Source organism: Ziziphus jujuba, chromosome 7, assembly GCF_031755915.1.
Source record: "Ziziphus jujuba cultivar Dongzao chromosome 7, ASM3175591v1".
Classification (NCBI taxonomy): Eukaryota; Viridiplantae; Streptophyta; class Magnoliopsida; order Rosales; family Rhamnaceae; genus Ziziphus; species Ziziphus jujuba.
Window position 1 is genome coordinate 28,723,432 of NC_083385.1, and position 22,593 is coordinate 28,746,024.

At 29.6% G+C, this 22,593-nt stretch overlaps 1 protein-coding gene across 7 annotated transcripts; it reads left to right on the forward strand.

The window, feature by feature from the left end:
* The first annotated feature begins 10,050 nt into the window (after window positions 1–10,050).
* Window positions 10,051–18,306, forward strand: LOC107408523 (uncharacterized). Of its 7 annotated transcripts, none has more exons than XM_048479861.2 (15): window positions 10,054–10,379; window positions 12,297–12,416; window positions 12,884–12,943; window positions 13,032–13,103; window positions 13,185–13,286; window positions 14,277–14,360; window positions 14,432–14,550; window positions 14,714–14,815; window positions 15,541–15,657; window positions 16,154–16,219; window positions 16,344–16,410; window positions 17,091–17,144; window positions 17,220–17,321; window positions 17,539–17,580; window positions 17,755–18,306. In XM_048479861.2, the coding sequence occupies exons 1-15, from the start codon at window positions 10,362–10,364 to the stop codon at window positions 17,872–17,874; spliced, it is 1,245 nt and encodes a 414-aa protein (XP_048335818.2). In that variant the 5' UTR covers window positions 10,054–10,361; the 3' UTR covers window positions 17,875–18,306. The 7 variants fall into 7 exon arrangements, with proteins under 7 accessions (XP_048335820.2, XP_048335821.2, XP_048335818.2 ...); XM_048479865.2 differs by having other exon boundaries at window positions 17,220–17,313; XM_048479862.2 differs by having other exon boundaries at window positions 10,060–10,379; window positions 17,220–17,309.
* The last annotated feature ends 4,287 nt before the right edge of the window (window positions 18,307–22,593 follow it).

The following is a 22,593-nucleotide window of genomic DNA, read 5'->3' on the forward strand; positions in this document are numbered from 1 at the left end:
AATTTTGGATGCTCGATTTATTATATTTTATTGGATATTTAGTTGACTAATTGATTTCTTGGTTTTCGGGAAATAGAAATAACGGGTTTTGTGAAAATGTTTTAAAAAGGGGAACTTTTCCAACGGAGTGAATGGTGAGGGTTTTGAGAGAAAATATTATTTTCAATTAATTATTATTTATTTATTTATTCTTAATTAATCAAGTGTACTATAATTATTATTACGGTTATAATTATACAGTAGATAGGGTCATTCACTGAGATGATTAGTATCTCATATTTCTGAACTCCGTTCCCCTAGATACCAGGTTTGGGAGACGCTGATCGTCCGGGGCGAGCCCGACGTCTCAGTTCCTTGCCGAAAGTCCAAGAAACATTTCTTCCCTTTTTCTCTTCATCTTCTATTGCTCCTTTATCTGACATTGTATAAATTCCACATTTATTTGTATAATGCCCTGTTTACTGTATTGGACATTTAGTTGTTAATTATGCACTGATTTTTACTGTTATTCTTTTGGAGTGCTGCAAAATTGTGGAATCAAATTGTAGTATTGTGGAAGGAATAAGGGGATGTATATAGAAGTGTGTTTTCAGTGCAGGAAATTTATGGGAAGTCCAACCCTTAGGAGAGGTTCTGCCAGATTTCCATTGGAAGGTCCGGTAGGGTTTCTTTGGGATCAAGGCTTGTCTAGGGTTTCAATGAGAAATTTTGGACGGGTCCTGACATATATAATATTATTATTTATAATAGTATTATTCTAGAATTTGTAAGATATAAATTAATTGAATGAGCACTCATGTAACTTATGTTTTATCTTAACTTACAATTAATTTGTTACATTCTATATACTTTTTTTTTTTTTGTGGGTAATGGAATAAACATTTGCCGGCAATGTTAGCAATTTCGTCAAAAAGGCATTTTTTGGCAATGAAATTTCTAGATTTTGTCGACAGAGGTTATGCTTTTTTATTTCTAGAAATGTACATTTTGGAAAGAAAAAAAATCCCACATATTTAATTTTTCCATTTTTGTTTTGGATTTTTATGGCACGTATATGTAAATTTTTTACGTTAAAAAAATTAAATACACTACTTAGCAATTAGTATTATAATTTGATGTAACTATTTATATACATATATATAATAATAATAATATTATTATTATTATTAATAGTAGTATTATTTTAGAATTCATAAGATATAAGTTAAATTGAATGAACACACATATAAATCACTTTCTATCTGAATTTAAAATTAATTTGTTGCATTTTATGTACTTTATTTTGTTTTTATGGTAATGGATTAAACTTTGGCTTGTAAAATTGAAAATTTCCTCAGCAAAAGGGACTTTTGCCAATGAAATTTTCAATTTTTCTAGCAAAAGTTGTGCCTTTTTTATTTCTATATTTTTTGGAAAAAGTATCCAATATATTTAATTTTTTTCATGTTTATTTTGAGTTTTCATGACATATATATGTAAATTTTTTTATGTTAAACAAATTAGATGAATTGCTTAGCAATTAGTATTATAATTATATATAACTATATATATATATATACCTGGAAATTCTATGGTGAGAATGGTCCGCATGAGGACCGTCCGCACCATAGACGGACTGTATATATACCTATATAATATTATTATTATTAGTAGTAATATTATTTTAAAATTCATAAAATATAAATTAAATTAAACCAGCACACATAAAAATTACTTTCTATCTTAACCAGTCCGTCTATGGTGCGGACGGTCCTCATGCGGACCATAGTATTGATGACGGTTTTTCATAGTATTGGTGACAATTTTCTAAGAAACCGTCGTTAATACTATGAAAAACCGTCACTAATACTGAGGTCTTCATGCGGACCGTCCTCACCATAGAATTTTCGTCTATCTTAACTTATAATTAATTTTGCAGTTTAGTTACAATCTAGTGGTGGGAAAGCACACATCTTTTGTATTTTGGAAGGAGAGTCTCTATAGCATTTCTTTTGTATTTTGGAAGGAGAGGCTCTATAGCATTTCTTTTGGGTGGAGCTTACATTTAGCAAGTTTGAGTTATTTTCTTGGTATTTTCCTGTAGCAGATTTTGTAATTAGCTTTTCAATTTCTAAGAAATTATAGATTGTGGATAAGCTATTTTATAGGTTATGGTTTTTTACATGTGCATATTATGTGTTAGATTACCAAATAGTTAGATTACATGCATTATGCAATAGTTTATTCTATTCTATTCTATTGTTGTGTTATTTTTTATTTTCTATTGTTGCTTTTATTCTCTTGTGTTGCATGATTCCAAAATGTTTTGCTTTCATCTTCCATCCGCATACCCATGCATTATATGCACTTGTTTTAGTAGTTTTATATCTGATAATACATTATTATTTAATATTTAAAAATTTGCTGAATTAAATTGTACTTGATGTCTTACTACTTAACTCTTTATTTTTAAGCACCTTGAATCATTGAAATATGAAGTCATTGCACTATTTTAAAATGCTCACGGCACTGTCTTCGCACAAGCCCAACACATGCTTTGCAGGTGAACAAACACCACTCTCTGTTTTAAAAGAAACATTTGATCCTGATTTTTCCATATTGAAAATCAGTTGTCTGAAGGAAAAATATGGTTTATTTTCATCCTGTTCACTTGAATATAGATATCATATTTGAACATTAATTGTCTGAAGGAAGACATATGCCGTCAAAATTTTTATTTTATCGAGAAAAAAACTAGTGCTGACAAAAATGATGCGTCACTAAAAGCAAGACCTTTACTGACAAAATTAAGATTTTGACGGCAACAATACTTATCTCTGATCAAACTTATTTCGAACAAAACATTTTTATTGCAAAAAGTACCATCCAACCTTTTATTTTGTCAGAAAAAAGATCTATTGTAGACCAAAGTTATGCCTTCCTAAAAAGAAGACCTTTGATGACAAAATTAAATTTTTGATGGCAAAATACTTATTTCCGACAAAAATTTCATCGCTAATTGATTTGTATTGGTTAAAACAAATATAAAATATACTTTTCCACATGATATATTTTGTCACCAAAATATTTTACCAGCAATCTTATATTTGATGGCAATAAGTTTTGGCGAGAATATTTACATTTTGTCGACAAAAGTATTAGCCTGGAAAAATTATATATTTCTCAATAAATATAATCATAGAGGAAGTATTGGCGACAGAATTGCCAACGAAATTATATTCATCAGTTAATTATTTACCAACGAATTTCATATTTTTGCCGACAAAACTTTTTTATCGGTGAATCTCTTGTAGCAAATGCGATTCGTGAAATCTATTATTGTTTTGTTTATTTAAGTTATTTTTGAAGTTTAAGTTTTGATTTAAAATGGGATTTTATGGTATGTTTTTATTTGAACTATGTTTTAGTTTACATTGTTGTCAATGGAAAATATTACTTATACGTACTTTTATGTTAAGTAAGAAGAGTATCTATATTGCTATAAGTTCGATCTAAGGAGCTTATTATAGAGTGTGCTATGATGGTATACCTAAAAATTTGTGGTCTCAAGTTTCATAATTATCATACTCTAATTCAACAACTACTTCTTGTGGTGATGTAATCAATTTTGGTCAAGTATGTGAGATATGCTATTAGTGGATTCCATTTCTTCTTTAATGTTTTATCCAGCAAAATAGTAAATGTTGGAAATCTTGATGATGTGACACGTATGGCTTAAACTACCAAGCAAATGATTCCTACAACTAAACGGTTTAGGTTCTACATATTATTGTGGGAGCCTTTACCTTTGTAGCCAGTGCTCTTAATTGTAGCATCTCTATTGAAAAACTTCGTAGAACACTTGCTTTACCTAATTTGGTGTATAGAAAATTATTGATGTGCTTTTTTTATTCGATTTTCTTCTTTATTCTTGGAATGTAAGAGTGTTTCGGTGTAAGATGTGAGATTTGGGTTTGTGAGAGTTGATTTGACTATTTTGTATTTTCTTTTTGATAAAGTAGAATTTCTTCATCATCTTCGTTCATGAACATTATGTGTTTGTTAATTTTTGGAATATTTGGCTGCTTTTAGGAAGTAATTTGAGCATTTAGGTTCCAATTTTTTTGTCTTTTTTTTTTTTTTTATTGTGTACCAGTTATTTATTTTGGGTTTTTCAAAGCAAAATTTAAGACTGATTAAGTTTACTAGGAAGAATGATTTAGTTCATTATGAGTGAAAATGGAAGCTTTATTGATCCAACAAATGTTGTTGAAGGCTTGAAAGTGCAATGAGGCTTTACTGGCTAGATTGTCTAATGAGGAGAAGGTGACAGCATGGAGTATCATATTGTTGTCACCTTAGAAAAGTTGCTTCGAGAGGTTGCTGGTAGGGATTCCACTGCTGGGCTATGGCTTAAGTTGGAGAATTTGTTTATAACCAAATTGTTCACCAATTAGTTATCTTTGAAATAGTATTTGCATACACTTCATATGTCCAAAGGTACAGACATTCAAAATTATCTTAATAAATTTAATATAATTATTTTAGATTTGAAAAATATTGAAGTGAAAATTTATGATGAGGATCAGGCCTTGTTATATGTTCTCTACCTTCTTCCTTGATAGCATTCTTTATAAAAAAAGATAATATTTTTATGGAAGATGTTAAAGGAGCGTTAAATTCTAAGGAATTAAAGAAAAAAATTATATAGAAATTTAAATGACATGTTAGTAATTGTTTGATTACTAAAGGTAGAAAATATGAAAAATAATAAAATAAATTCTAGATATAAATCATAACCTAGGAAAAGAAAATACTACTTTTATATAAAGGAGGATATTGAAAAGATAATTGTCTTAAACTCAAAGGTAAAAAGGAAAAATTATTTGATATTTTTTATTCTACTAGCTTTGTGGAGGATAACTTTGGCCATGGTGATGAAGTCAAGATTCTATTTTCTAATAATACTCACTACAATTTCTCAGCGGAAAAAAAAAAAATTACTTACTATATTGCGCTTCACGTAATTCTATTTAATAATATTAACTTTATTTCAAGATTATTAAAAAAATAAAAATAAAAATTTGACCACTAAATAGTGGTTATTGCACAACATGATCGATGACCCATCCATTTGGCAATTTGACTTCCACTTGCAAACAAGTTAATTTGGGCATCAATTTGTCGATATCATTTTATTTTTTAGATAATTTGGCAATTTAATTATTAGATGTCTTCAAGTATTTGGCCTCCTCCTATCCCATTCACATTTTATATACTTTTTTTAACCAACCATTATCTCCCATGACGAACCATGTCTTTGGCATCTTAACGTTCAATGTCACACCAATTTGTTGTTGTCATCAGTTTGACATCACTAATAATACAACAATCTAGTATTATTTAATTGTAGAATTTTTGACTCAAAAAGAAGCTACAGGCATCCATATTTTTTGTTTGTTAATTATATATATATTTATATATATATATATATACATATAGATATAGATATTATAAAAGTTTATATTATCAGAACAAGCTCCAAAATTTAATTTTATATTATCATACAATCTTAGGGGACCATTTTGTGGTCCTAATAATTATTTAATGCTGATTGAAACGTAAGCCGGCATTACATATGTTTTTAAAATTTTGTTTATTATTTTTTCTGGTATTAAATTTTTATTTATTTTTATGTGTATAAAACTTAATTTTATATTATCAGAACAAGCTCCGAAGCTTAATTTATATTATCATCCAGTCTTAGGGGTCATTTTATGATTCTAAATTCCTAATAAGACTTAGAAGTATTTTTTTAGTTTTTCATTGAGAAAAGACTTAGAAGGATCAATAATAATTTAATGCTGACTGAAAAGTAAGCCGTCATTCCATGGGTGTAATTTGTTTTTAAAACTTTGTTTATTATTTTTTCTGGGAATAATTATTTTTTTGCTTTTTGCTTTTTTAGGTTTATATTATGTTGTCTTTTCTTTTTATTTTTTTCCATTAATTTCACTGCATTATTTAGTCTATCCAGCTCATGGAAAGTAACTTCAGTTGTCTTTTTTATTTTTATTTATTTATTTATTTTAAGGTAAGCATTATTATAGTCTCTTTTATTTTGTTATTTGTTTAATACTATATTTCTACCATCAACATTATCAATACAAAATTTTTTATATTTTACTTTTATTTCAATATAATATTATTTTTTTTAGCAATAGAATTAAGATTTGACCTATTTATTCTTATTTGATCATTTTTTTTCCACTTCCATGACTTTTTTTTATTTTTATTTCCAAATACTTTAAAGAATAAGATACAACATGTACATTTAAAATTGCTAAATTTTCAAAATGCTGATACTAAAATCTCCTCCCCAAATTGTCAAAAAAGAAAAAAGAAAAAAAAGAAAAAGTTATATATATAACTATAATTGTATCAAATACAGCTTTGAAAATAAGATTGTTATTTACATTAAATTTATTTGAAACTATTTCTTTTTTTTTTAAGAGAAAGAGAGAGGGGGAAAAGAAAAAAGTTACTCTGAGTTGCTTTTTGTTTTTGGTTGAAAAGTCACCATGAGTTATCAAATTATTTTTATTGTTTTTAAAATAATTTCATTAAATGAAATATTAATGGGTTAAAATCTAACTTTAATGCTTAAAATTTGACAAAATAATGCTGTATTAAAATGAAAACAAAATATAAAAATATTGCGTTGACATTTTTTATAATAAAAATATAATAAAAAGCAGTAAAATAAAAAGGATTACAATCATATTTATCCTTTATTTTTTAAAAAGGAGATAATGATCAGTTGTCAAATTTACATTTCCACGACTTGGTTGTTATGTCATAATTATTTATTTGTTTATTGCAAAATTATCTCTCTCCTTTTAACCTAGGTACATTGTATTCTTTTTTTTCATTTTTAATTTTACTTCTTTTTTATTAAGAAACTTGACCTTTTTAAATATATTCTTTTTTTATCCCTCTAAAATGTGTCCAGCAAATATTACATTTTCATTGTTTATTTAATTTATTCTTCTTACTTGTTAAAATTCCATTTGTTTTGGTATTTGATAATTGGAAATATAAATCTGCCAATTTGTAAGAAGTATTTATATCCACAACCACAACTCTATCATAACTTTTTCCTAATTATGAAAAAGTTGAATTAGTACTAAAAAAATGAAAATATTTTTGGCAAAAAAAAAAATAAGACTATATAAACAGCAGAATGAATATTAAAATATGAAACAATTCTTTTTTCCGAAGTACGGTTACAAGTAAAAGATAACGTATGAAGGCTTAAAATTTGAACAATTTAAGAGATAATAAATGATATTTTTAAACAATTTAAGTAAATGGAGATGCTTAAAAGGTAAATAATTTTTAGTAGCAATAAAGCTATGTATAGAATTTATTTATTTTTTTAATAAATATGCTATGGATACCAACTTGTTTATTAATTAGTGTGTCAAAATGATTTTAATCATGAAATATCTCCTCAGTATTCAAATAATGAAATTAAATACAAATAGTGAACCTTTGGGATCACTCGGCAAACAAAAAAAAAAAAAAAAACTTTTGGATAATGATATACGAAAACAAAAAATACAAAAATTGTGAAAATACAAGAATTAACAAGTAGGTTATTGAGAGTAGAGAAATCTAAACTTGTTGGAAGCAAGAGGCAAGTACGATATTGCGGTCATGGTGGCGAGTAGGAGACTTTCTGGGGACTTTCGGCGCAGCCAAAGCTTGCCACTTGGGGTTCAACCTCTTTTGCGCTTCCTGTTAACATCATTAAACTTAACCAATCAAACTTTTACCAAAACTAAAATCACTCTTTCTCCCTGCTTAGGTGTATGGCAATTTTTTTTTTTTTATATTTATAAAAGTCATCATTAATTTTTTTTTTCTATTAAAATAAGTTTATGTGTTTTTTTTTTATCAATTAAAGGCAAAAAGAAAATCCAAAATTAATGTTTTATTACTGAATAATATTGTAAAGATTCATTCTAGCTTTTAATAATTAAAATTAGTTGATAAAAAAAATTGATAAACGAGGATTTAGTGATAATTTTTTGAAAATGTAAATATAATTGTAATTAGAGTAAATTTGGGGGATCTAAATGATATGCCCCTTGTTATATTGGTCACCATGGAGCAATTTTCCAATACTTCCGACAGTTGGCACTCTCCTATTTACGGTGGAAGTGGACAAGACATTTTTCAGTTACCATGAAGCCCATGCTGAGGGCAAAGCAGTTCATATTTCCAGAAGTATAAACTTCCAAGATGCAAATTCACTCTGACGTGTCTCCAGGGTTTATAATAGTTAATTGAATTTCATTATAAACCCTTCTTCCACTTTTTTTTTTTTTTTTTTCCTCCTTTATAAAAGGCGTATTTGGTATGTATCCTCTAAATTTTGTCCTATAGTTAATTGATACAAAATCACTTCAACGTGTCTTGAAGATTTATACTCTTGTAGATTATAATAGTTAATGGATACAAATTAACTTCAATGATACTTAGAAATGTGCTCATGCTGAGATTATAGTAGTTAATTAAACTTTATATATATATATATAAATAAAGGCATATTTCATATATACAATAACGATTTAATGGACTATATAACTCATTTTTAACATTAGCTATTAAAGATGGGATAACAAATTATATATGTCAATATTAATTTAAAATTTTTTTATTTAATATTAAAATCTAATAAGAAAAAAATCAATTTTTTAGTAGAAACTATTAAATTTTCACATGATGTAGATTTTTCTTTATAAAAATAAAATATTTATGCATTTATTTCTTTATCCTCATTTAATTTTTTACCATTTCAATATCTAACACTATAAAACAAAGTAGGTAGCCTACTAAATTAAAACACTCTTCGTATGTATCCTCTAAAATTTTGTATTAATTATAATTTAATTCTTAGTTTTTTTAAAAATAACAACTAACTCTTTATATAACAAGTGTGGATGACATAAATTCAAAAAAAAGATATGAGCAAAATAATAGAAGAGGAAGATGGTTTTTTAAAATGGGAGTGGGATAATATAAATTCAAAAATGTATGAATAATACAATAGAATAGGAAGATGGTTTTTAAAATATGAAAAGAGATTAATAATAATTTTAAAACCAAATGGATTAAATTGTATTTAAATTATTCCTAAAAATGGTAAATAATATTAATCCTTTTCTAAAACTAAAAACATGTACAGTAAAATAAATCCTTAATATTAATCAATTAAGATGTTATGTTGGATGGTCACCAATAAAATAAAATCTACAATATTTTTGATGTAGGTAGTCCCACACATATGGGATCCATCTCATTGTGAATGTGGGAGTACTCTTAAGTATTATAGGTTTTTCCCATCAGTAATAATAAATAATTGAAAATAAAAAATAAAAAAACAAACAAATTAAAACGGCATGAATATCAATTTGTTTATTAAATCAAAATAAAAATATTCTAACATCCTTTTTATAGGAATACTTTTGTAAATTTTAAAATAATAGAAATATCCCCCTAAATATTTTGATTTTTTTTTTGTAATTTTACCATCCCTTTCACATATAATTATTTGCAAATGTGCATATATCAATTATGTCAAAAACATATACATAAAGTACTGATATTGTAATAATAAGAATAAAGCGCTTGTGTGATTTCAATAAATTTAATAATAAATTTGCAAAACTGGTAAAATATGAAAGGATATCTCTGTAATTTTACCATTAATAATGAGACTCTATAAATGAATTATTAGTGGATCTCGAATAAGTCAATAACATACTACCATATTAATTGTTAAAAAAATTTAGTAAACAATTAAATTGGTTTGTTTGGCATTAATGAACCAAAAAGATAACTCCAAGGAAAACAAAAACAAAAATAAAAATAAAAATAAATAAATAATTAATTAATTAGGGGGATAATAATTATTTGAAAAATAGACAGATAATTAATAAAACAAATAAAAAATGAAAATAGGATTCTCTCTGTTCTCTGCAAAAGTTGGTGGGGGTGGGGAATTACGAAAAAAATTTGAACTCCTTTTCATCATTGGCTTTCCGCTAATCATAACGACAGCGTTTACCGTAATATTTTCAATTGTTTTATTTATTTATTTATTTATTTTTGTTCCCACTCTCCCACCTGTTTTGGTTCTTGAAGGAGTCTCTTTCTCATTCCTTGCTTTACCTTTAAGACTTGTTCCACAATTGACGAAACAAGAAGACAAAACAAACACAAGCTCAACCTCTCTCCCTCTATCCTTCCTGTTATGATCACCTTCTCTTCTCTCTCTTCTGCATGCCTTTTTCCATTAGTTTTATCTCGGAATTATGAAGTCTAATAACCATGTGAGCTCCCTCTCTCCACCCATCGTCTCTGTTTCTCTCTCTCTCTCTCTCTATATATATATGTATATATATATGTATGTATGTATTATGTATTGAGTGGAGGTGGCTGTGTTTGAATTCTCAGTCTAATGGGAAGTTGGCTGTTTTTGATGTTGTTTGTGTTTGTTTTGAGTTTAATTTTGATATATTGGCATTGGGTAATAAGGGAAACTGCTTGTTAATGATTTTATGTTTGGGTATTTTGAATTTGATGTTTTGGAAGTTTATTTTCTGGCTACTGTTTGGTTGCCGGGAAAACCAAAAAAAAAAAAAAAAAAAAAAAGATGGAAAGAAAGCAACGTATAAATTTCATTTATTTATTTATTTTTGTTTCTGTATGGTTGTTTCCGAGGAATATGTGTGGTAGCAATTGTATGATGTCAGACGTTTAAGTTGCTATGGAGTTGTTCGAATTCTGTTTCATTATGTATGGCACGCGTTTGAATTCCGAAAGAGGGTCTGGTAGAAGAAACGGTGCGTGGGTCAGGTAGAAGAAACGGTGGGTTTTTATTTATTTTTATTGTTTTTTTGGGATTTTGGACTTGAATTCCGAAAAGGTCCACAGGTTTTCTTTTTCTTTTATCTTTTTTTTTTCTTTTTTTTTCTTTTTTTTTATTTTTCAAATTTTTAGCACTTTTTTTAATTTTTTTTTCTTTTTTGGTCGGATTTTTTTGGCCCTTGCTGGCTGGAGGAAATTTATCGGGTTGTCTTTTTTTTTTGACTAAGCATTGAAATTTCTTCTTTTGAACATCTATGGAACAAAAAAACAAAAGAAATGTACAGTTACCGACTGAAAAAGTAAAAGTTTTACTTTCCGTGGATTAGTCTTTTAGGCATACAAAAAATGGACCACCTTTTTGTTTTCTGTTTTTGTTTATTTATAAATACATAAGTGCTAAAAGATGAAGAAATCGTGTGTGTGTGTGTGTGTCTAAATATATATATATATATATATATATTTTTATCCCACCTTTGCTAGATTTACAAAATAACCAAAACGGGGTATAATAAAAAAAAAAAAAATTTAAAAAAAAAAAAAAAAAAAAACGAAAAAACTAAACAAAACAGGGTCTTGACAAAAGCCTGGGACTCAGATTTTACTTCTTTAGGATGCCATTTTTAATTTACAAGGTTCATTTTTTGTTTCATAAGTTTGAATTATTCAATACTCAATTGTTAAGCTAATGGATTTTTCAGAAAGTATTAAAAATTTTATTGAGAATTTTGATCCTCTGTTCTTGATGGCCAAGAAATCTGACAAAGCTGGTTGAATACTATACCATATGATATGTTGGCATATTGCAGTTTTTTGTTACTTTGGCTCAGTTTTCCTTTTCATGAACTAGGACAGAAACAATGGGAAGGGTTTATTAATGGGAAAATCTTATGAGTGTCGGAAATAGTGAATCATTGTCTTTTCTCTCTTATCAGTACTAGCGAACTCAAATCGAATTATTGTTCTTCCTTATGTTACCATTGAAGTGGCCTAAATTATTTCACCAAGATTGTGGATATTCTCTTGTTTGCTGTTCTCAATACGCTGCCAAGTTTGCCGTTTGGTTGATCAGAAATTGTATCTAAATGAATTCTTTACTGCTGCCAAGATGTATTCTTTGAACCCATATGAATACGTCAACACCAGCTAGTGCACAAAAGGAGTACATGGCTCACAGCTAATACATGATTGAATCGTGTATAATTTAAGTATACAAGCATTGCATTTGGACAAGAATTTTCGACTAATTATTCATACTTTAATGTAAATCATATATTTGAATAATCTTTTATGAATACTTAAATCATTTCTTTATCTTATATTGTGCCATATACAATGTGACAATGGGAACCCAGGTGATTATAGCTCCTTGTTTTTGTCAGGCTTCTGCAGCGTCAGATTCCAAGAATAGATCGTGTTTGTGTAGTCTCTTGATCTTAGCTTCTTTAATTTGTGGTGCTTACTTCATTGGTGCTGCATTCACCGAGAAGGAATACCAAGAAGTATGTGTTTCTGTTACAACAGAGCGTTAAAATTACTTTGTGTGAGTTGATGCAATGCAGCGGGAAAGAAAGAAAAACTCAATACTGAAGAATATTTATGATCATAACATATAACAATTTCATTTTTGTAGCTTATTCGCTTACCGGTAGGCTTCATAGAATCAAAGCAGCAAGTCGAAACATATAATTGAACCTAACCCATGTAGCATTAATGTTTCCTACTTGGATATTTTCCACACCTGTTTTCCATCATATAATAAATTTAAACAAGGACTAGAATCAGAATGTCTGAAAATTTTTTTTGGTAGTTGGATATTTTGGATCTGGTATAGGAATTGCCTTCTGGCATAGTCAACTCTAATATCTTTCGAATATGTACACTGACTTTATTTGCATTGTTTGAAAATGTCTGAAATCGAATTTGTTTATAATACTTTTATACTAATAGCTGCAGAAATTATTTGCAGAGATTAACAAGATGGCCACTGATGTCTAGTGCGCGGAATAATAAAACTAATATATGCCAGGTTTGTCTCGTTTAAATAAAATACATTCTCCCTTACTTAATAACAAATTTATGAAGTTCTGACTAAAGTTTTCCTCTTTGCTGCGCAGAATCAATGTTGGCCTTTGGGAACTGCAGCATTACCAAAAGGAATTGTTGCCAATAAAACTAATAAATGCCAGGTTTGTCTTGTTTAAATAGAATACATTCTCCCTTTCTTAATAACAAATTTATTAAGTTCTGACTAAAGTTTTCCTCCGCAGAATCAATGTTGGCCTTTGGGAACTGCAGCATTACCAAAGGGAATTGTTGCCAAAACATCAAACTTGGAAATGCAGCCTTTATGGGGATCTACTGTGAAAAATGTAATTCAACCCACATCTCCACTTCTCTATGAATGTTCAAATTAACGCCTTATTTCATCTCATATTTTGTAGATGTGTAGCCACATTGCTTATAGTTTGTTAAAGTTCATCAATACGAAATTCTGATTTAATGTATTTCAAATCATCATGCATGTTTACTCTTTTTAACAAGCTGGAAGCATGATCACTATTTAACTTGTGGAAAATGTTAGTTCTGCCTTCAATTTCGTGTCTTTAGTATTGTATAACAGATTATGCAAGAGCATGTTACTATGTAGCAAAGTTGCAATGATGATTAAGTAGTTGCAAAAAAATGGTTAACATTTGCATGGTTCAGAGCATGGGAATCTGTTTAATTTGAAATTCAGGTCGGTTGAATTGACTTAAATCAAGCTGTACTTTATCCCATCTGAGGTTGTATCTGATAAACTTGTGTATATGTAGTTTCAAATGTGTATTAACTCCTTTGGGTTATTCTAGTAAAGTTGCATTCAACATTTTTTAGACATGTGTATGGCTACGTTTAGACATGAAAAAATGGATTAGTGCAAGTCTTGGTCGGAGCATAAGTATGAACAACAGAAGGTAAACAATTCAATACATAGTATATTCTTCATACAATGGTTGCTTAGCTTGAAACTATACCTGACAGAAGAAGGTTTTTTAATGGTTCCATCGTTATTTACAAATTCTATTTCTCTCCGAGGAAACAAAGCTGATTACGGCATCCTTGCTTTCAAAAACAAAATCTTTGTTTGACTACATGCTCTATGGCAAATGCTGAAAAGACAAAAATAAGACAGATTATATATATATATATATATATTTTTAGTTCAAGGGACACATGTACTCTTTCTTGCATATCTTTTTGTGTTTTTGTTTTGGTGGTTGGGAGCTAGTTGGTTACTTCTATTTCCTAAATTTTTATTTTTGATTTTGATTTTTGATTTTTATTTATTTATTTATTTATTATTATTATTATTAAAACAGAAAAGTTCAAAGTCTTCTAAGAGCTTGCTGGCCATTGCCGCGGGAATTAAACAGAAAGAAGTAGTGAACCAAATTGTTAAGAAGGTAATTGATTCTCCTTCATACCATTTTGATAGCTTGTCATGTATGTAATTAACACCTATTTCACATTGCAGTTTTCATCAAGTGATTTTGTTGTGATGCTTTTTCATTATGATGGTCACATGGATGAATGGAGGGACCTAGCATGGAGTGATCGTGCCATACATGTGTCTGCAGTGAATCAAACAAAATGGTAATGTTGATTTTTCTAGATTATTATTTTTATGAACTTGGAGTTCTATTGGTCATGACCAAGTATAGGTCTGTATTTGGTGGGCTCAAATCAGCGTATTTGGTGGGCTCAAATCGGTATATTTGTTTGTAACATTGCAATATGATTCTACATGATAAAATAGGTGGTTTGCCAAGCGTTTCTTGCATCCAGATATAGTTGCTGAATATGATTATATATTTCTTTGGGATGAGGACCTTGGAGTTGAGAATTTTGATCCGAAAAGGTAAGCATCTTAACTGTACTATGATGGACTTGACATCCCTCTACTTATAAAATTTGGCACTTTTGTTTGCTACCTTGACACGTGAGATAAAATTCAATACTGCACGTGTGCATTCATGTATATATGTCTATATGTTTAAATTTACATGTGCATGTATTATCTGTGTTTGAGTTTTGATAAGTACACTTGCATCTGCCAATTAGTTTAATCAAGGTAAAGCAGTCTCATTAGGGACAGTACAACTGATAGTTTTTGAAAGTCTGCAAAATCGTGGGAAAAATATTAGACATTTTGTTTTACAAACAGGACCTTATAGTACTTTTAACTCTTTGCTTAGGTATCAAAATGGCACAATGACTTCAAACGACATAGACACTAACTTGACATGAAATGTATACTCTGTAGGGTGGATTTATTACTGAGATACAAATGTACTATCAACATATGACATTACTCATGTTTGTATCTGTTGTAACTTCAAAATTTAGTTTGACTGATACCCTTTGTTCTGATGAAGACATTTTTTTTGTAAGCGACCAGTGTCTAAAATGTGTTATTTTCACAGTATAATATGTCGTTGTGAAGCTAAAGTTTTGTTTAAACAAACTAAATCCGATCTTTTCTTCTAAAACATTGTAAATATGCAATATTATGAACTTGAGTTTTTCTTTCATGGTGATCAAATTTAGATATGGTATTCGTATGTATATGTTGATTTTTCGTAGATATTTGTCTATTGTTCGAGATGAGGGACTTGAAATATCACAGCCAGCACTTGATCCTGCTAAGTCAGTCGTGTATCATCAAATTACTGCGCGCCTGAGGGGATCAAGAGTTCACAGGTTAGTTCAAAATCAATTTCAGTATAAATATTGGAATTCTTTACGGTATAACTGTAGTCTATCTATTGTGACCACAATACTATATGTTGAAAGACTAAATGAAGATCTTTATTGTGATTATTCTAAAGATGTTTTGATATTGCTGGTTTTGTTAAAGTGATGATAAAAAAAAACAGTCACACAATATGGTCAGTGATGCTTTATATTTATTATGATATTGCCAAATTTAAATAAATAAAAATTGGCATTTATATGAGCTTATGAGTTAAGTCAGCCAAGAACAAGATGATTTCTGGTCACTCAGTCGTTCTCTAGTGTATATACTTCATCTAGTTAGTCTGTAGTAGTTATTTTCTGATATTTTATTGGATTAGGATGATAGATGTTTTATTTAATTAAATATTTTATCTATAGTGGGTTATATTTTTTTTGCTATGTGATATCAAATTATACATTATAATTGAATTTGACCCCTTTTGTCCTAATTTTTAAACAGAAGGATTTACAAGTTGAAAGGCAAGGGAAGGTGTGATAATCATAGCTCTTCTCCTCCGTGCGTAGGGTAAAAACTAACTAACTCTGTAGCTTCTATGTTGAATGATGAGTTTGTTTCCAAAAAATCCAGATTGATTGTAACATTTCTGAGAAGTTTCATTTTAATATTAAACAAAATCTGTGTCACACAGTTGGGTGGAAATTATGGCACCTGTATTTTCAAGGGCAGCTTGGCGATGTGTATGGTATATGATCCAGGTACAAACCTAACCAAACTTAGATCAATAGCATTCTGAAACTTGCATTAAAATCCTGTTTGAGATTGCTTTTGCTTTCAAGTAGTAGATTGCAGTCGCTGAAAGCTTTATTTAAAAATAAATTTAATGGGGATGAAATTGTTTTATGTTTTTGTTATCGAGTAATATGTGGTTGAACAAAATTGTGAATTTTCATTACGGTTTTAAGCAACTTAGTTTTCTATTAAGAGCTTCTTCCTGTTTGCTTTGGCTAAAAACTTTACTTTTTTCTATAAAAAGCCATAGTTTTGGTAAATTATCTCAAGATTTCTAAAAGAGCTTATATGCCTTAAAAGCCATGTAAAGTAGGGCTTAAGTAACGGTGATCGACAACATTACATGGCATAATGTCTAGGGTTATTATTGCAAAGCATATTAACCCAATCTGGTTACAATGTGGAAAGCTATTTTCTTCTCATGTTTGATTAACATTGAAACACTGAAGCAGGCATTCAAACCGCCAATTACTTGAAGTTGATTAGAAAAAACTCATTTTAGCAAACTGAAAGTACTAGCAGTATATTTCCAGTGGATGACCTGAAGCCATTTTCTCTGTGTATATTAGAAAGTCTAGATTAGATATTTTCAGCGCTTCATCATACCTTTTATATGCTCTAACTGTTTTCTAATTATTGACTACAGAACGACTTGATTCATGCATGGGGCCTGGATATGCTGCTTGGTTATTGTTCACAAGTAACTTTCTAGTCTTGGTGGCTTTGTATTTTGACTTCCTTGGGCATGCTAATGATGTCTGGACAAAAATTTCAGGGTAATCGGACAAAAACTATAGGTGTGGTCGATGCTGAATATGTAGCACATCTGGCTCTTCCTACACTCGGTGCATCAGATGGAAAAAAAGCAAGTACCCCAGTAAAACTCTTCTGAGAACTTTGATGATTTTAACTACTTCAGTTTTTATTGTCAGTTCATTCCTATATCATCAACCCAAAGACCACCCCTATGTTCTGCAGCCCAACATAACTATTTGACTCTGACTGGAGACAGAAACATTGTTTTGCTTCTCCAAATCTTTTTCCCGTTTGCATTCTTATATAATGAAAGTTGCTTTTCTCATTTGCAATTGCAGGAACCATCCGTTCCCAAAAAAGATGGCAACAATAGAATAAAGGTAGGAAACCTTTGATATTATTCCTAACAAGTCTATTGCCTTCTTTGATTTTGGATTTTAAACCTCGCAAATTTTCCGCCTTCTTTACGTGTTTTCACTTCTGTTTGCAGTTTGTGGACAGTTTTGAACTTTATTTGTTGGCATGCATGAATATAAGCATTGTTTTGTGGACAGGTGAGGATGCAATCCTTCATTGAAATGGGTATCTTCAAGGAAAGATGGAACAATGCTGTAAAAGCCGACAGTTGTTGGGTTGATCCATATCGTTCAATGGCAAACCAAAGTAGTCAGTAATTCTATGCATACAAAGAGTGGTGGTCATTTTCATACACAAACAGCAAATACAGGTAAAGATCATTATACATACAATTTTATGGTGAAGCGAATCTTCGGCAACTGATGACAAATACCTCAAGCCTCTGCCTATGTATAGTGAATGCGTAAATATTATTTTTACATCAGACAGGAAGGAACAATCATCTTTCCTGTTGTGGTTGTATCCATTCTTTGTAAGTTATACAGATAGGGTTTTTCTTTCTTCGTTATATAGATAGGTTTTTTCTTTCTTTCTTATTATTTTTTATTTTTTATTTTTCAAAAATGGGAAAACCAATTTATCTGGAAATTTTGCTTTCGACTAATAATAATTACCTTTTGGTAAATTAATTCATGTTACCATGTAAAGGGGTTTATCAGTCAGAAAATATTGCAGTTTCTTTTTGTTTTCCTTTCTTTGAATGTTTGTTTTTTAGTGAAATTCTGCGAAAACTGGTAGGCAGGTCTTGGTTTAGCTTTTATGCACGCTTGTGATATAATATGAAGTGGAAAGGCAAGCCATGGTTGCTCTGTAATAGCAAATCTAACTCTAATTTATTTACATGGATAAACATATATAAAACAAGTTCTAATATATATATATATATATATATATAAATTAAACATATATAAAACAAGTTCTAATATATATAAATATATAAATTTTTTTCTCTGTAAGAAATCTGGACGAATTATCATCTAGGACAGTCCATGCATATCTTGAAGTAAATTTGTGTTGTATGGGAACGAAAAATCTTGAAGTAAATAGGTGTTGTATCGGACGAAAATTCGTCTGCTATTCCTAGACTGGAGAATTACGATATATATATATATATATATATAGTATATGAAAATGCTTATAGGCGATGTCTCCCATTAAAGAGTGGTAACAAGCATTATCATCATTTGATTCATGCGATTACATGTAATCAAACTGCGACTACATGTAATCATGCACAACAAGCTGTCATCGCCAACAAAGAGGCGAGCGCATCACTCATATTGTCTAAATTATATATACAAATATATGAGGGACGATTTGTTGGAAACATATTCCCAACATAAATGAAAATATACTGAAATAATGATGTGTTAAGGGTTAAAAGTGCCATGTTAACTAATGGTTTAGAATTAAAATTTTAATTGAGCAAATAGCATCTCTTAACAATTATTACATTGTCAAGGATCCAACATAAAGTGAGAATTAGGTTTCCAATAGATTAAAACTTATATATATATATATATATATAAATAGTCTTACTATGATAAGTTTGCAAGCTTATATAAAGTATATAACATTTTTTATGTCTCGTAACATGTTGCTAGATATAGAATGGAATTTTGCTCAAATTATATGTCCGGACACATGTTGTGCATTCCATAAGCTAAGAGTGTAGGCTTACTGCTTATCAAATCCAAATATTCTAAATGATTAAACCCACTTATTCTCAATTTAGAAGATATCCTTACTGGAGCCTCATTGTATATAAATATATAATTATTGATGTATAGTTTTGATCAATAAGAAGCATAATTCTCACCATATGCTTGGCACCTATCTGATAGCAATGTTACTTAAGCTGCTGCAATACTTATCTGGTTGCTAGCATTTTTTCAACAACTCATATTAGTAGTTAGAAGAGTTGATAGTGTGTATATATATCCTATGCTTTATACTTATCTTGTACTTATCTTATATACTATATATAATTATTGTACGTTGTATTAATGAGTGAATGAAATTCAATCCTTATTCTCACAGTTTCTATATGGTATCAAAGCCCATTTCACTCTTAACAAGGATTTTTTTTTTTTCTTCTTTTCTTTTCTTTTCTTCCTTTTTCTTTCTGAATTTATTCATATAAATATATAAATATATATATATATATATATATATAAAGAAGAGAAAGAAGAATGAAAGGAAACAGATGGCATCCGTATCTTCTGCTACTCTTTTGTCTAAAACTGGAATTACCGCTACTATTGATCCCACCCTCACTAATCAAACTCTGGTTGTTATTAATGTTGCATCTGAAGCCCCACTTCGTTTCACATCCACAAATTACTTTCCTTGGAGTGCTCAAAGGGATGCATTTCTCATTGCATATGATATATGGTTATGTAAATGGTAGTTTGCCATGTCCTTCTCCTCTTCTCACAGTGTCATCTTCTGATTCCAATTCTCAAACAAATTCAGCATATATCTTCTGGATCCATATATTATATAAATAAGGATTTTACTGAAAGACTAAGTCTAAGTTAGTTTTAATATTATAATTCAATTGTTTAGTTGAATTGGACTTGGTTAGTATATCAGTTCTTATAAAATAGTACTTCTAACATTATATTTGGTTATTTTGTGAAAATCAGTTTCCTATTTTATCTACTAGTAAGGTATATGTTAGTTTATATATCTATTAACGTAAAAAAAAAATAAAAAAAATAAAAAAAAATGGTTTATAACGTTTATTTTTCTTGTTATTAAGTTACAAAAAATCAGTAATTTTATTCTTAAAAATTAAAATCAATAACAGCTTCTTACTCTAAGCTCTATAAATATGAGCTTTCTTTCCCATCTGGAAACACAAAGAAATTCAAAATCAATTGTTCTCTTTTTTTCTCTCAAAATACTCTTCTCTCAAATCTTTCATATTTTCGTATTATTACAAAATTATTTTACTACTATCAAATATATTTTGGTATACAGTCCGTCTATGGTGCGGACAGTCCTCATGCGGACCATAGTATTGGTGACGGTTTTCATAGTATTGGTGACGATTTGTTAAGAAACCGTCGTTAATACTATGAAAAACCGTCACTAATACTGCGGTCCTCATGTGAACCGTCTTCACCATAGAATTTCCGTTTTGGTATATATATATATATATATATATTTCAGCATTACAAGTGTTCTAAGGAGTTCATGGGAATTCTTAGCTGTACACAAGATTTTTTCAGGATCATTGTATATTGGGAGAGGAGCGTTAGACAACCACTGGAGAAGGGCACATATCTTCTCTATGAGCAGCGTATTTGCATATCTCGATTCAACTAAACAGACCACCCAAAACTTTTAATAATAGTTTATTATTTTATTATTGTTGTTTGGTGTTTGATATTTGTAATTATGATTCATTTTTACCATTTGTTTTTATTTCCAATACAAACTCTCCAAAACATTTGCTAAACCTTGCAGATCACACATTCTTCATCTACGAGAAAAATTGATTTGACCATAAGGATCTTTTATTGTTACAGATTTTCTAATGAATCTAAAAACTATTGCTGATGAACTTGCACTTCTCAACCAACCAGTTCTTGAAGATGATCTCATACTGTACATTGTTAAGGGGTTGTCTCGAGCACCCAAAGACATGCAGCTATTCGAACCAGGAATGATTTCATCTCTTTTGCAGATCTTTATGAATAGCTTGTTGAGCACGAATCTTATCTCAAACAGATTGACTCTTAGTCTGAGAACCAAGTTGTTACTGCTCATCTAGCAAACAAATCTCTGTCCAAGCCCAACTACTTCCGGCAGAAACTCCTACAAACCAAATTATCTCCTCCTTAACAACTGTTCTTTCCATCCAATGGGTCTCATTCTAATAATCTTACAAGATCAAGTGCTTATAAAGGAAAATGTTAATTGTGTGATCAAGAAGGGCATTGGGCCAAATTTTGTCCTGCTTTGAAGTAACAATCGACCAGCACCAACGCCTTAAGTTTTTCATTCCACTTATATGCCACAAGGCAATCCAACGATTACCAAGATTTTGGGTCTGTCTCCTACCTCTACCAACTAGCTCATGGATTTAGGTGTTTTGCCCCACATAGCCAATGATTTACAAAACCTCTCTTTGCATTTAGATTATGATGAGACTGATGAAATTATTGTTGGCAATGATAACACCCTTCCCATTACTCACAGAGGTTCTATTATACTAAACTCTCCTTCTAAGTCTTTCGTTCTCAAAAATGTTTTTTGTGTGCCTAATATAACAAAAAACTTACTTTCAGTTTCAAAATTTTGTGAAACCAATAATGTCTCCATTAAATTCTTTTCTCACTGTTTCTTGCTTAAGGACTTGCAGACAGGATCGGTTCTTCTCAAGGGTCCACATGATGGATGAACATATGAATGGCCATCTGTTAATAAGAAACAACCATCTTGTCTGTTAATTCATACTCTTACTAGTTCAAAGGCAACTCTTCAAGAATGGCATTAACGTTTTGGTCATCCTTTTAATCGAATTCTTGATCAACAATTTCAGCTTCTTCTCTTCCAATTTCTTCTTGTCAAAAGTTTCATTGTTCATCTTGCAAATGTAATAAGATGCACAAACTTCCATTTGGCATCTCGTCAATGTGTAGTACTCAACCTTTACAATTGGTTTATTCTAATGTTTAGGGTTCTACTCAAGTTACTTCTATTGATGGTTTTAGATACTATGTTTTGTTTATTAATCACTTTCTAAATATATATGGCTTTTTTTCCAATAAGAACTAAAGATGAAGTTCATATTATTCTCATTTAGTTTAACGCTGTTGTTGAGAAATTTTTCAAAAGCCAATAATTTCTTTTTACTCTAACAATGGAGTGAAATTTTTTAAATTAAAACTATTTTTTCAAAAATATGGCATTACACATTTTCTTACTCCACTATGCACCCCTGAACACAATGGCTATGCCGAATG